Below are 15650 nucleotides of genomic sequence, written 5' to 3' on the forward strand. Positions count from 1 at the left end.
TTGAAATTTGTCACCATGAGCCCTTTTTATGTAAGATTTCAGATATGCTTATGTAAGATACGTCTATATTATCTTAGAGCTTCAGCAGTCAGTCAAGAGGAAACTTAGGAAATCACACATCTTATTTAAAATGAGTGTCTTCCCCTCTTAGTCCAATGTTCTGGTGTGTATTGAACACATCAATACATCCCTTAGACTAATGTTATGATTTGCTCTGGGGGATTAAAAAAGCACACAGAGGGTTCCTAATCAGCAATTTTTTCACAGCTACTTTTACCTCTTTGTTCCGTAAACTATAAATGATAGGATTCAACATGGGGGTTAATCCAGCATACACCAAAGCCATAAATTTGTCTATTTCCTGTGAATCTACAGCGGAGGGCTTCAGGTACATGGAGAGAGCTGTCCCATAGAACAAAACCACCACAGTCAGGTGGGCTGCGCATGTTGAAAAGGCTTTGCTTCCACCATCCACTGAGCTGATTCTCAGGATGCTGGAGAGAATGAATGCGTAAGAGACACAAATGAGGAGCATCGGCATAGGAAGAAGAAGTACGCTGATCACCAGCATGATCAACTGCACCCTGGAAGTATCCACACAAACTAGTTTCAAGACAGCCAGAATTTCACAAGTGAAGTGATTGATGATGCTACTTCCACAGACAGACAGCTGCAGCACAGATACTGTTTCCACCAGGGCGGTGAGGCAGCCTGTCATCCAGGAGCCAGCGGCAATCTGCACACAAGCCCTCTTGTTCATGATGATGGGGTATCTCAGAGGGTTGCAGATGGCCACATACCGGTCATACGCCATCGTGGACAGGAGCACACACTCAGTGGAGCCCATGGCAAGAGAAAAGTACATCTGAGTGGCACATCCTGAGAATGAGATGGTGTTTTTCCCTGAAACAAAGTTTGTCAGCATTGGAGTGAGAGCAGAAGAGGTGTACCAGATGTCTAAAAAGGAGAGGTTGCCGAGGAAGAAGTACATGGGTTTGTGTAGGTGGGAATCCAGGATGGTGATGGACATCAGAATGATATTACCCAGCAGGGTGATCAGGTACATCAGCAAGCACAGCACAAATATGATGACCTCAACTTTGGGGTAACGAGTAAACCCCAGGAAAATAAAATTGGAAATGACTGTCAAGTTTGCCTTGACCATTTTATGCCTCTTTGTTTATCTGTAGTAGTGAATAAAAATATACATTGTATATATATGAATATTAAATTCTACCATCTTTCAAGGGGATTAGTTAGGGGTACTTTAAAAGGATCATTATTCTGGCAATACCATGCTAATTATTCACTCATCATTCATTTGTTGAATATACTACAAGTCACTGAAGATCTCTTTGAATTATCTAAAAAGCTACTCTTGGGCAGCTCAGAATAAAATATCACACAGTCAAGTAAAGAAATAAATACAATTAACATCACATAAATACACCCTCGGGTACCATGAGAACACAGAGGGTAAGAATCTTAGCTCTGTGTTAGGAACACTGGTCAGTGAGACATTGTGACACTTAGTTTAATCAAAAAAGGCATTAGACCTGGGGCGCATGGGTGGCTCAGTGGTTGAGCATCAAACCTGGATTTGGCTCAGGTCATGATCCCATGGTCAAGCCCCGCACAGGTTCAGTTCAAGCCCCATGTCAGGCTCCACACTGGCAGTGCGGAGACTGCTTGGGATTCTCTCTCATTCTCTCACTCTTTCATCTCTCATCTGCTCACATTCTCTCTCTCTCAAAATGAATAAACAAACTTTTAAAAAAATGCATTATACCTAATCGAGTTAAGAACCACAGGAGGCTTGCTGGGGAAAGAAAAAAAAATTTGTAAAACGTTACATGGAGAAAGGATTTAGTTGCATTTCATAAACCTGCTAATTATGTGTTGTAACACATGGATATGCGGTACACTATAAATAGAAGATAAACCTGTGTCCAATCACTATCGCACTACCTGATTTCCATTTCCAAGAAGGCATTTTTGAATATGGAATCATCCTGAGCCCACGCTTTCTTAGAAACAAACTGATTTTCAAAGTTCAGGATTTTATAATGCAATTCTAATTACTTGTGATGTATCTCACAATTAGTCACATATGGGAACATGTTTAAAAACCACTGTCCTATAAGTAGAGTTCAAATGCAATCAATCACACACACTCAAGCCTCACATCCTCATCATTGCCTACTTCTCCAACCTCATCTTCCAACACTCCAGCTCCAGACTCTGGTCTGAAACAACAACCAGCTTGTCATTTCTCATACTTATCATGCCATTTTATATTTTTACGTCTATAACCAACAGTTCATCTACATGCTGTTACCTTTCTCACCAACTCTAATCTTGTTTTTCATGAATATTTATCCAGTCATCAAAACTGTATGCCACTGTCTCAAGTACAGCTTCGTTCTTTATATATACCTACATTACTCAAGTATATTACACTGAACAATAGCCATATGTGCACATCCCATTGGCTCCCACCCCTGGTACAACTGAGCTTCTCCAGATCTTGTTCCCCATAATACTAGCGAAGAATAACTTACATTCAAGATTTTTAATAACACACCACTCCCTTGAACATGGACAATGTTTGGTACATATTCAAATAAGAACATTTTCACTATTGGTCCCTGTGCCAACTTAAAAGCCTAAGATTTCTCAACTGCTCATTTAGATCTGCACCCTTATCTGTAACATTACAGAAACCGGTTCATTTAAGAAACAAAGACGATGAGCTCTTAGCTTTAAATATTTGACATAGAGTGAGGTGGGGAAGGCAATGGCCATTTGTATGTACTCTTAGGAGAGGTTGAGGTGTTCCCCAATCATCTTCTGTAGGGTTTTAGGCCACTGTCCTCTGAGTGTAAGAATTGGACTCTAAATCCAACCATGCTACTTACTGGTGTGCATAATCAGGCAAATCACTTGGCCTCTTTGAAATCAGTTTGTTTGGGGTTTTTTTTTTGTAATCTATACAGGAAGATGACAATTCCTAGATTAACTTATTTTAAAATTCTTTTTCCACCACCCAATTCCATGGCCTCTCTAATATTTCAGAACATCACAAAACGTTTATGATTTCATCATCTCCCTGCTTTTCTTTCAGAGCTATACCTGCCTATGCTAACCCAGTGCTGGTTCACACTGGCTCAGCTAAAAAACTTAGTACTTCTTCATAATCTATTAAAATGTCAACCTCCAATCCATAGGTGAATAGGAAACACCTGACTGATTATTTCCAGAAAGGTGATTGTTAAAGGTTTCTGCTCTTTAAAGTTCATTTGGGTCAGCACACACCATGCTTCTACTGAGGGCTTCTCTAGTGGTCTTTCCCCACTCAGCACCCAGTTTTCCTACTCTAGCTCTTGCTCTTCTTGCTTTCTCTTCTTTCTTCACTACTGTCTGGTCTTTTCTTATAAACAAAATAATGATGTCTTTTTCTCATGCAGATTGGGTCCCTATTCTTTCCCTTATCCTTCCTTTACAATGCTTGTAAGAGTCTCACCTATCCTAAGTCATTTTATTGACATACTTTCCCTAAAATGACTTCAGATGCCAGGGCTAAGATAACCAAATGTTTTCCAACAATCTCTTCCCTTTTCCTTCCCAAATGTCAGAGCCAGAACAAATCAGAGTTCTGCCGCAACATTCTAATTTTAAAGTTGATGGATGCTTGAAGGAGTTTAATGACTTGTCTGAGATAAATGAGAAAATCAAAAGCAAATCGAAAACTTCCGTCCCACATTTTGGGCTCATTTCAACTCAATATTTTCCTTATCAACAAGTACTTCTTTTAAAAGTAAATGTCTGGTCTCCTATTCTGGTCTCCTGGCCTAGCTGAGACCCATGAATCGGTTTTATAAATCGGAGGATACAGAAAGAGGTGGATAAGGTCTGCTCTCATTTACCTCAGCACATGTGATCAGTATCTTCCTCTTTGACTAATGTATGCTTCACTATTTAAAGTTGATCTCCAGCATGGTCTTGCTTGTGAATCTTTGTGCAGTGCTCTGAAAAGTAAAAGAATCTGAATTTTGTAATTATGGTAATTCTCCGTGAAAACTGTATTAGAGTGGGTTATGCAGAGGTATTTTTATTCAGAAATTGCAATGAAAAAGGATATGCATGCTCTTGGTTTGCAAAAAATCAAGCCAGATCTTTCCTCATTCACAAATTCTCAACACACAGAGCTTTTGGTAAAAATATAAAAATAACTGCCTAAGAAAAATAATGACAAAGATTTTTTTCTGCCAAAATCACCACCTATGCTCTGCTCTCTAAAACTTCCAAAGGGTTATCCCTGGATCTAAGACTACTAAAGTCTCCTGTTGCTATTAGGGACCTTCCAGCTCCCTTAACAATTTAATGCTGTGATTCTGGAACATAAAGAAGTTAAGAAACTTTCTAGTTCTCCAGGGTTTGATTCTCCAAGTTCCATGTACTAATTGGGAACCAAAAAAATGAGGTGAAAAAAATTTTAATTAATTCAAGTTATCTGGGCCAATAAGAGACCTGATTGCTGAGCAGCCTTTGTGCAAGTAGAATTGTAGGAGACTATTTGTCTATTGGAAAGTATCCTGATAAGTCCAAGTATGTGGCAAGGTCAAGATTTATTTTTTACCATGTGCACACTATTTGACTCAACATGACTACTGCAAAGCTCCCTTCCCCACTGCATTGCATTGTTACTTTTGACATAAACTAATTGATATCTTGTTCTGTTCCACTAGTCTATTCTTCTTATCCTTGAACCAATACTACATTGTCTTTTTAGCTATAGCTCTATAAATCTTGATTTTGGTCCTCTAAATTATTTCTTCTTTATGGGTGGTTGGTTGGTGTTGGTATTTGTATATATATTTGGCTTATCAATTTTCACAATATACCTGCTGGAATTTTGATTGAGATAGCCTTGAACCTTCTAAATTTCAATTTAGAGAGAACTGACATCTTTATACTATTATATCTTCTAATTCATTAACTAGGTCTTTTTAAATTTCTCTCAATGTTGGGGCACCTGGGTGGCTCAGTCAACTGAGCGTCCAACTTTGGCTTAGGTCATTATCTCGGTCTGTGAATTCGAGCCCCGTGTCCGGCTCTGTGCTAACAGCTCAGAGCCTGGAGCCTGCTTGGGATTCTGTGTCTCCCTGTCTCTCTGCCCCTCCTCCGCTCATGCTCTGTCTCTCTCTCTCTCTGTCAAAAATAAATAAACATTAAATTTTTTTTAATTCCTTTCAATGTTTTATTGATTTTTCTTGCGCAAATGTCTTGTACATATTATACATTTATTCATATATTTTTTGTTTTTTGATGCTATTATAAATTGTGCTTTAATTCTATTTTCTACTTTCTTGTTATTGTTATGTAATGATTTTTCTATGCTAAAGTTATATTTAGCAATCTTGGTAAATTCACTTTTTTTGTAATAATTTCTTAAATTTTTAATAAAATATAGTTGACATTAAATTCACTTGTTAATTCCAATATTTTTAAACCATTTTAGTGTTCTACATACATATAGTATCATTCATAAATAGTGACAGATTTGTGCTCATTATTTATATCATTTATCATTACTTTTAGTACTGATTATTAATTCTGGTACTATTATAGTAGTATATTCGGGAGCTGAAACAAATAAGGTAAAATGAAACAATTCTGATTGAAAATGTACTGGTGCTTTAAAATGGCTATGAACTATTTAAAACTAGATTTTAGATATCTTAAAAATTAATATTCCTCTTGTATCACAAACAAGCAGATTGTAGAAGAAAAAACATTTCTATTTCCAAAATACTATAGCAAATATAAAGTCCATTTTCTTTTTTTTTTAATTTTTTTTTTCAACGTTTATTTATTTTTGGGACAGAGAGAGACAGAGCATGAACGGGGGAGGGGCAGAGAGAGGGAGACACAGAATCAGAAACAGGCTCCAGGCTCTGTGCCATCAGCCCAGAGCCTGACGCGGGGCTCGAACTCCCGGACCGCGAGATCGTGACCTGGCTGAAGTCGGACGCTTAACCGACTGCGCCACCCAGGCGCTCCAAGTCCATTTTCTTAGTACAGGTACAAATGAGCTTGCAGGAATCCTGTAAAATGTATTTCTAATGATTTTAGTAAACAGAACTGAAGAGAATAAAAATAAATTAAAAAGGGGCACCTGGGTGGCTCACTTGGTTAAGTGTCCAACTTCAGCTCAGGTCATGATCTCACAGGTTCATGAGTTGAGCCCTGCGTCAGGCTCTATGCTGAGAGCTCAGAGCTTGAAGCCTACTTTGGTTTCTGTGTGTCCCTCTCTCTGCCCCTCCCTCGCTTATGCTTTGTCTCTGTCTCTCAAAAAGTTAAAAATATTTTAAAAATATTTAAAAATTAATTAATTAATTAATTAATAAAAATAAAAAACATCTGTCACTCTCTGATGTCTAATAAATGTAAATCAAATTAAGAAACTTCAGAGTAGATTGTAGAAAACATCATTATAATAGTATATCTGGATAGATCTTATCTGGCCACTAGATCTGCAATATGGGCAAATTCTCAGACAGAATTACTTATGACTAGGTGATGGAGGCCCAAGACCTCAGTAGAAAGTGTCACATATTTTAGCTCAGACCAAGGTCAATTGTCCTGATGATTTTATATCCCAAGTTACTTTCTGCCTGAGGTCCAATTAATGGGCCTTCACATGTCATATTGCTTATTTAAAAACTTAAAAGTGGAAAAAAAGGCACTTGAGGATAAAACTATTTCCAGAAAAGATGAGAAACTGCTCTGAACTATACTGAATCAGTGTTGTTTATGATAGGATGGCATGCCTTCTAACTAGATCTAAACATTTAAAACTAAGCATACCTATACTTCTCAATAAGTATGCGTATTAATTTATTAAACATTCTACCAAAATTTCAATGGCAATTTTCAATTGCAATTGGCAACTGCAATAGCAGCTAAATGCTTGACATATTTTATATTTCAGACCAATATTTTCTATGAGTATCAGGCAAGATATAGATACAAATCTGTCTAGAGTAATCCTTTTTTTTGACACATAGGGAAATTTGGCCAAAAAAAATTATTTACTTGTAGCCTTAGCTGATCTTTCCTCAGGATTCATTTCATGCGGAGGACATAGTTTCCACAGAGTTTCCCCAGAGTTGCAAGGTAACCTAAAAAAGGCAGTTAATAGCCCATTCATAGGCCTTTAGAAACTTTTGAAGTCAAGATATTTCATGGATGTGATAACACAAGATTATATTAAATAAGTACATTTTTCCCTGGCTTATTAAATCCCAGAAATTAAATTTCCCCAATCTAGTGGAGAGTAGAAAGTATGGCTTTAATGTCAGTCTTTTCAGTCATGGTAAACACATCCTGACATTTTCAAGCTACCTCAGAATTCATGGAATCACAAATGATATCTCGTTTTTGAAGATTTCTAGTTATTTATCCTTTAAAATAATAGGAAAGTCTATCATGGCCTTAAAAGGTCATTAGCAAGGAGAATATCAAGGATGTTTTATTTATTTATTTATTTTTTAATATATATGAAATTTATTGACAAATTGGTTTCCATACAACACCCAGTGCTCATCCCAAAAGGTGCCCTCCTCAATACCCATCACCCACCCTCCCCTCCCTCCCACCCCCCATCAACCCTCAGTTTGTTCTCAGTTTTTAACAGTCTCTTATGCTTTGGCTCTCTCCCACTCTAACCTCTTTTTTTTTTTTTTCCCTTCCCCTCCCCCATGGGTTCCTGTTAAGTTTCTCAGGATCCACATAAGAGTGAAACCATATGGTATCTGTCTTTCTCTGTATGGCTTATTTCACTTAGCATCACACTCTCCAGTTCCATCCACGTTGCTACAAAAGGCCATATTTCATTTTTTCTCATTGCCACATAGTATTCCATTGTGTATATATACCACAATTTCTTTATCCATTCATCAGTTGATGGACATTTAGGCTCTTTCCATAATTTGGCTATTGTTGAGAGTGCTGCTATGAACATTGGGGTACAAGTGCCCCTATGCATCAGTACTCCTGTCTCCCTTGGATAAATTCCTAGCAGTGCTATTGCTGGGTCATAGGGTAGGTCTATTTTTAATTTTCTGAGGAACCTCCACACTGCTTTCCAGAGCGGCTGCACCAATTTGCATTCCCACCAACAGTGCAAGAGGGTTCCCGTTTCTCCACATCCTCTCCAGCATCTATAGTCTCCTGATTTGTTCATTTTGGCCACTCTGACTGGCGTGAGGTGATACCTGAGTGTGGTTTTGATTTGTATTTCCCTGATAAGGAGCGACGCTGAACATCTTTTCATGTGCCTGTTGGCCATCTGGATGTCTTCTTTAGAGAAGTGTCTATTCATGTTTTCTGCCCATTTCTTCACTGGGTTATTTGTTTTTCGGGTGTGGAGTTTGGTGAACTCTTTATAGATTTTAGATACTAGCCCTTTGTCCGATATGTCATTTGCAAATATCTTTTCCCATTCTGTTGGTTGCCTTTTAGTTTTGTCGGTTGTTTCCTTCGCTGGGCAGAAGCTTTTTATTTTCATAAGGTCCCAGTAATTCACTTTTGCTTTTAATTCCCTTGCCTTTGGGGATGTGTCGAGTAAGAGATTGCTACGGCTGAGGTCAGAGAGGTCTTTTCCTGCTTTCTCCTCTAGGGTTTTGATGGTTTCCTGTCTCACATTTAGGTCCTTTATCCATTTTGAGTTTATTTTTGTAAATGGTGTGAGAAAGTGGTCTAGTTTCAACCTTCTGCATGTTGCTGTCCAGTTCTCCCAGCACCATTTGTTAAAGAGGCTGTCTTTTTTCCATTGGATGTTCTTTCCTGCTTTGTCAAAGATGAGTTGGCCATACGTTTGTGGGTCTAGTTCTGGGGTTTCTATTCTATTCCATTGGTCTGTGTGTCTGTTTTTGTGCCAATACCATGCTGTCTTGATGATGACAGCTTTGTAGTAGAGGCTAAAGTCTGGGATTGTGATGCCTCCTGCTTTGGTCTTCTTCTTCAAAATTCCTTTGGCTATTCGGGGCCTTTTGTGGTTCCATATGAATTTTAGGATTGCTTGTTCTAATTTCGAGAAGAATGCTGGTGCAATTTTGATTGGGATTGCATTGAATGTGTAGGTAGCTTTGGGTAGTATTGACATTTTGACAATATTTATTTTTCCAATCCATGAGCAGGGAATGTCTTTCCATTTCTTTAAATCTTCTTCAATTACCTTCATAAGCTTTCTATAGTTTTCAGCATACAGATCCTTTACATCTTTGGTTAGATTTATTCCTAGGTATTTTATGCTTCTTGGTGCAATTGTGAATGGGAAGGATGTTTTATAAAATAATGTCTCTAAGCAATGAAAGGTACAAATAGAACAAATGAAAATCTATGTGCAAATTTATCTTAAGAGAACTGTTGAATCTGTAAGCAATGATAGTGAATAGGAAAGAATTTGAAATTGTTCCTGTTTGCCTGTAGATATTACTTCATTATATTTTAATATTTAATGTTAAAGGCAAGTACAAGACTAAAGTTTACAAGGTTTGGAAGAATTCCCTTTACATCTTCCTCACCTCATACGAGGCAAAGCCAATAAAAGTGATCTTCTGATGAAAAAGCTAATATTCCAGTGGGAAAACCAGAGTTGCTTTGTTTTGGACCCTCATTCCTTTGTTATTCAATGATCACATATCATTTTACATAAATTGCTTGCTAGTCCCTCCATAATAAAAAAGAAAAGGACAATTTTTATAAACAGATTATACAGTTTTATTATCCTAACAAGGAACTATCAGAAATAAGAAAAACTCTAGTGAATTTTTGCCTGATAGGAAGTCCACAGATCCATATAAAGTTATCATTATGGGTGTATATTAAGCAATTTTTCAGTGACAACTGAAATCTAATGGAGTGTCTCCAAACTCGATGGAAGAACCACCCATTTAATTTGATGACTACTTGAAAGCATTTCACTTGCACTGATAGGATGTGTCCATGCTGTCCACCTGAGGACACTGCCATCACAATGTTATGATCTGCTATTCCCATCACTTCCCTGAAATCTGATGCTCTTCCTGCTTCTAATAGGTGCTGCTATTTAAGGTGCCTATACAGTAGGTCATCCAAGCTAGGACACTTGACATTGAAAGAGTAAACTGTTACTAATTACACCAGGGAAACTGATGTTAAGTAGAGTAGTTCTGAGCAAAGGACACATATGGTCACCATTCCAAAGTTGGTTCTATTAGGGCCAAAATGTTCCAAAGACATAAGATGTTTCACTAAAAAAAACCCAACCAACCAACCAACCAACCAAACAAACAAACAAACAAAAACAGGCATTGTTTTCTTTGTTCCCTGGCTGACAGCAAGCACTTAAGCTTTGGTCTGAACCTGAAGTCTCCAAGGTCCAGATATAAGTTCATGGGGTCAGGCTGGGGAAATAATCTCTGGGAAGATACCATGCTACTCTGGGACTCAGGGTGGTAATAAATTTAAGATATAATGCTTTTTTAAAATTTTTTTTATGTTTATTTATTTTTGAGAGAGACAGAGACAGAATGTGAGTGGGTTAGGGGCAGAGAGAGAGGAAGACACAGAATCCAAAACAGGTTTCAGGCTCCAAGCAGTCAGCACAGAGCCCCATACTGGGCTCGAATGACCTGAGCCGAAGTTGGACGCTCAACCTACTGAGCCACCCAGGCGGCACCCCTTAAAATATAATTCTTAAATAAGAAACAGTGAACCCTATTAACATAACAGGTGACCAGAGCCTAGGGGAGAGATGGTGATAAGGAATCTTTATGAAAGCTCATGGTGGAGGTTAGGAAGTGTGAGATCTGAAGTCTAATTGGGGTTATTTTTTCCTTTTCTGCATTGTCATTCCTTTGTATCTTCCTCAAATCGTCAGTTAGTGAATAGAAGCCCAGAGCTAACTATAGTTCAGGGAATGAAGGGAATGTAAATCCATGCATGGGATGACACAAACTGGATCAAAACGACATCAGCGTTGATGACATTGAAGAACAGGTAGAAACGACTGGTCCTGAAGCCTAAATAGTGGTATGAAACAAGAGATCAGCCACAACCAGTAGTCTCTAAACACTTTCGTTTAGTCACCCTTCAGTTATTCTGTCCCCCTCTGAATGGCACATCACTCTCTCCTAAGAAAGCCAACTAAAGTTTACAAATTGCTAGTCTATCTGCCCCCTAAGCATTTTCCAAAGAAGGGCCAATCTGCAATATGGTGGTTCTACTTTCTGGGAAGCTGCACAATGACCAAGTCTAAATCCAACAAAGTCAGGAAACCATGAATCAGTGAAATGACTCCGATCCCATGTTTTAAAATCTTACTTTGTATAAACTGGGTTCTAGCCAGCTTCTCACTGATCATGATGATGAAAGAAAGTAATGCAAAGGAGTGACATATATATATATGACAAACATATATGACTGTTCTGGAAAGAAATTCCCAAGAACTCCATCTTGGGAATAAATATATTTGATGTAAATCAGGATGTGAACCTGTTATGCAAAACCTCTATTGTGGTTTGTCAATCAAATCTTTCATGACCTCCTTGAGTATGCTGACAGCTTGTGGTCTTAGACAAATGTTGGCTCAGTATATCCTAACAGCTTTGCATGCTGGAGAAATTTAAAACATTTTATTCCCAATGTAGTTTCAGAAAATACACCATTCCAAGAAATCACTTACGTCTTAGATCTTTTTGTTGTTGTTGTCATTAGTTACTTAGTTACTTAGTTAGTTAGATATAGGATTTTGGAAGGATCTAGAACTTGTGGTTCTCTCAAATTTCTTGAGGGATATTCACAGAAAATAATTACTTCCTACTATCATTACTAAGAAAGCTAAAAGATTCAAGGAGACAGAAGTAGAATGACAATGAAATAAAGGAGCCATTTCTTTTTGTGCTGTGGTGTGCTATAAAATGCTCACTGCTGCCTCTTTCTAAACTGTAAGGGGAAAATGAATCTCTATTTTACAATTAAAAGTAAACACAAGATTAAAAAAATTAAAAGATTAAAATAGAAAAACAATAATATTTTAAAATCTAAATAAAAAGTAACAAGTAATGTAGGATTTTAAGCAGTGTTTATAAAGCTAAAGCAATCAAACAAAAGAATAAAACCAAGTAACTTAATGTCTTAAAAATTTTTTTTAATTCTAAAGAAAACATAAGCTAAATTACTTAAATTTAAATAAAAAATTCTGGGAATAATATATCAGGTAAGAAAAAAAGAGATGTAATATTAAACATTAAAATCTAATATTAATATTTAAAGTGTGAAATTTAGATAAGAAGAAATAAAATGATAAAAGTAAATGTTTTTAAAGCTTAACATTCCCATAACAGAGGAATGAAATATAAATCCCAGATAAGGATCAAATGTAAAAACCATCTAAAGGTATATCCACCATTCCATAATAACAGATTCCTCCTGGATCAGCAACATATCATGGATAGAGAGTCAGTGGTACAAAGAAAAAGATACAATTCTACCTTTATCCGTGGTTATTTACTTTTAATTTCAAACAGCTTCAAAAGTCAGTTATTTAACTCCAAGTCTAAAGCAGTTAGATCTCATATATCATAAGGTGTTTGGAAAAAAAGACTGTCAAAGTAGATATGTTGAAATTAAAAATATTAATAATTTAATGCCTCATAGGTGGAGATGAACAAAAAGTTAAAAAAAACAATTATTATACTAGAACCAAAAGGTTTAATATTATACAGCTACCCAGACAGAGGATAATCAGCATTACATATTTAAATAGATTCCAAGTAAATCAGATTCTTTTCGTAATTACAGTATTGTAAATTCATAATTTTAGCTGAGTTTAAAAATCTGATGCCAGTTTTAATTGTGCCTTGTAGGGATACAGGAGTACTGATACATAGGGGCACTTGTACCCCAATGTTTATAGCAGCACTCTCAACAGTAGCCAAATTATGGAAAGAGCCTAAATGTCCATCAACTGATGAATGGATAAAGAAATTGTGGTTTATATACACAATGGAGTACTACGTGACAATGAGAAAGAATGAAATATGGTCCCTTGTAGCAACATGGATGGAACTGGAGAGTGTAATGCTAAGTGAAATAAGCCATACAGAGAAAGACAGATACCATATATTTTCACTCTTATTTGGATCCTGAGAAACTTAACAGAAACCCATGGGGGAGGGGTAGGAAAAAAAAAAGAGGTTAGAGTGGGAGAGAGCCAAAGCATAAGAGACTGTTAAAAACTGAGAACAAACTGAGGGTTGATGGAGGGTGGGAGGGAGGGGAGGGTAGGTGATGGGTATTGAAGAGGGCATCTTTTGGAATGAGCACTGGGTGTTGTATGGAAACCAATTTGACAATAAATTTCTTAAAAAAATAAAAAAATAAAAAAATAAAATAAAAATAAAATAAAATAAAATAAAATAAATTTTGCCTTGTAAAGAAAGTAAGAAAATATGAAATTGGTTTTGAAAATAATCTTGTCAAAAAACATTTTATTTTTTTAATATGAAATTTATTGTTGGAGTACTGATGCATAGGGGCACTTGTACCCCAATGTTTATAGCAGCACTTTCAACAATAGCTAAATTATGGAAAGAGCCTAAATGTCCACCAACAGATGAATGGGTAAAGAAATTGTGGTTTAGGGGCGCCTGGGTGGCTCAGTCGGTTAAGCGTCCGACTTCGGCTCAGGTCATGATCTCGTGGTCTGTGGGTTCAAGCCCCACATCGGGCTCTGTGCTGACAGCTCAGAGCCTGGAGCCTGTTTCAGATTCTATGTCTCCCTCTTCCTCTGACCCTCCCCTGTTCATGCTCTGTCTCTCCCTGTCTCAAAAATAAATAAATGTTTAAAAAAAAAAAGAAATTGTTGTTTATATACACAATGGAATACTACGTGGCAATGAGAAAGAATGAAATATGGCCTTTTGTAGCAGCATGGATGGAAATGGAGAGTGTTACGCTAAGTGAAATAAGTCATACAGAGAAAGATAGATACCATATGTTTTCAAAAAACATTTTAAAGGTTTTAATACAAGTGTAACGTTCTCCTGTCTGGAAATCTCTCTCACTATTACACTACCCCTCTACTTGCCCTCTTAATCAAGCTCTTCAACAATAAAAACAATCGCTGACTCCTAAAACATAGGCATTTATTTACTTATCTTAATTATGCACTGCACCAAAAAATATTAGAGCTTGAGAGATTTGAGAGATGAATTTGACACAGCAGTAAGAACCTATCTATTTGGCCCTTTAGTTTGTCTAATTGATTTCCACAATGTGATTACAAAAATTATGTGTCCCTTTCCCATTTACTTGTTAAACATACTTCTTCTCAGTAAGTGTTTTACTGCCTCCTTAACATCTTTGTTCCTAAGACTGTAGATTAAAGGATTCATCATAGGAGTTACAATCCCATAGAACAGGGATATAAGTTTGTCAGTAGCATCCAAGTCCTCTGAATTAAGTGTGTCTTTAGACTTGGGCTTCATGTACATGAAGAGAATGGTTCCATAGAATATTATCACCACAGTCAGATGGGCTGAGCACGTGGAGAAAACTTTGCTTCTCCCCTCAGAAGAGTGAATTTTGAGGATGCTGACAATGATTAATGTGTAAGAGATAATGATTAATAACAGTGGTGTCAATATAAACAGTGTTGTGGCCACGAGCATGATGAACTCGTTGCCTGAGATGTCAGCACAGGCCAGTTTCATGATAGCCAGAATTTCACAGGAGAGATGATTGATGACATTATTCCCACAGAAAGGCAATTGTACTACAAATGCAGTTTGTACTGCAGAGTTGATGACTCCTATGATCCAGGACCCAGCTGCCATGGGCACATAGGAATCCTTGCTCATGATGACAGGATATCTTAGAGGGTTGCAGATAGCCACATACCGGTCAAAGGCCATCATGCCCAGGAGCACACACTCTGTTGTCCCCATGGCCAAGCCGAGGAACATCTGTATTGCACAGCCAGAGAAGGATATGGTCTTTCTTTCTGAGAGGAAGCTCACCAGAATGGAGGGAATGGAGGTAGTGGTGTAGCAGATGTCCAAGAAGGAGAGGTTCCCCAGGAAGAAGTACATAGGGGTGTGAAGGTGGGAGTCCCAGATGCTGATTAAAATAAGGGTGCCATTGCCCAGAAGGATGACAACATACATTATTAAGATTAGTGCAAAAAAGAGTGGCTCAAGCCTTGGGTAATCAGAAAGCCCCTTTAGAAAGAATTCCACCAGAATGGTTTGATTTTCCCATTCCATTCTACTGTTTCTCTTTTACCTGTAAGACATTAAAATTTGTTAAAACAAAATGTGTATCTTACTATGATTACTTTCAAATGTGTACCGGTTTACAAGTACCCCTCTTCTCAGAGGGGAAAAATTTTTTTTAAGGAAAAGACTAAAGAAAAAAAGAAGTAAACCATGTGAACCAAAGCATGGCAAGTTATGAAGAAAGAGGGGGAAGGGAAGAGGAAACTAACATGTTTTATGTTACATGAAATATGTCATGTAATTTACTTAATCTCATCACAGTGCTAAGTGACAGAGATATTATTATCCACAATTTAGATAAAGTGTAAATATTAAGTGAACTTG

General features: G+C 37.2%; 2 protein-coding genes across 2 annotated transcripts; both read right to left on the reverse strand.

Annotated features, from left to right (window-relative positions):
• Positions 1-202: 202 nt before the first annotated feature.
• On the reverse strand, positions 203-1165 carry LOC124526305 (olfactory receptor 13F1-like). The gene has a single exon (XM_047099228.1). The coding sequence runs from the start codon at positions 1163-1165 to the stop codon at positions 203-205; it is 963 nt and encodes a 320-aa protein (XP_046955184.1).
• Positions 1166-14357: 13192 nt separating this feature from the next.
• LOC124526312 (olfactory receptor 13C2-like) lies at positions 14358-15314 on the reverse strand. Its single transcript, XM_047099238.1, has one exon. The coding sequence runs from the start codon at positions 15312-15314 to the stop codon at positions 14358-14360; it is 957 nt and encodes a 318-aa protein (XP_046955194.1).
• Between the last annotated feature and the right edge of the window lie 336 nt (positions 15315-15650).

This window comes from Lynx rufus, unplaced genomic scaffold (assembly GCF_022079265.1).
Source record: "Lynx rufus isolate CCGP_SWC_20201006 ecotype Redwood Valley unplaced genomic scaffold, mLynRuf1.p SCAF_10, whole genome shotgun sequence".
Taxonomy (NCBI): Eukaryota; Metazoa; Chordata; class Mammalia; order Carnivora; family Felidae; genus Lynx; species Lynx rufus.

What these genes read in the sequence shown, in the direction of transcription:
- LOC124526305 (XM_047099228.1), bottom strand. Translation starts at nt 1,165, where the DNA reads ATGGTCAAGGCAAACTTGACAGTCATTTCCAATTTTATTTTCCTGGGG.
- LOC124526312 (XM_047099238.1), bottom strand. Translation starts at nt 15,314, where the DNA reads ATGGAATGGGAAAATCAAACCATTCTGGTGGAATTCTTTCTAAAGGGG.